Source organism: Vairimorpha ceranae (assembly GCF_000988165.1).
Source record: "Vairimorpha ceranae strain PA08 1199 chromosome Unknown NODE_477, whole genome shotgun sequence".
Lineage (NCBI taxonomy): Eukaryota > Fungi > Microsporidia > Nosematidae > Vairimorpha > Vairimorpha ceranae.
The window spans coordinates 1-504 of NW_020169770.1; the positions used below are offsets into that span (position 1 = coordinate 1).

At 26.6% G+C, this 504-nt stretch overlaps 1 protein-coding gene across 1 annotated transcript; it reads left to right on the forward strand.

The window, feature by feature from the left end:
* Window positions 1-153, forward strand: AAJ76_4770001 (hypothetical protein; the record flags this gene model as incomplete). The annotated part of the gene is made up of 1 exon (XM_024475738.1): window positions 1-153. A coding segment is annotated over one exon (153 nt), but the record flags the coding sequence as incomplete, so codon positions are not given.
* Window positions 154-504: the final 351 nt, after the last annotated feature.

Here is a 504-nt window from a genome sequence, read left to right on the forward strand (position 1 = left end):
TTAAATAATGTTGTAAATTTGTATTTTTGGTATTTAAACCTGTCGTCAAAACAATCAGTGGTAAAGAATTTTTTTCTTTTAAAAATACTAGAATCAGCGATAGAAGCAAAAACTTGGCTAGTAAATTTTAGAACTTTTTCTATTAAATTATAACGATGTATTGGTATTTGTTGATATTTTAGTTGTTCATAAATATTTGAAATACGAACGTCAACATTTTTTTTCTTTTTATAAACTTTAATGTCAAAAGATTTTTTAAAATTTCTTAGGCGCATTTTATCATCATCTGAAATATTGCTGGGGTCTATGTTGTATATATTATTAAATTCGGGTAAGTTTCTTGCTTGTACTAAATTATTAAAATTTTCTTCAAGTGTATTAAATAAGTCTGAAAGTTCTTGTTCGGTGCAACAAATTGTACTGCAATGTGGTGCAAAAAATGAATGTGTAAAATCAGGATAAGGCACCATAGAAGGACATTTAAGTACCTTGGTTGTGTTTGTA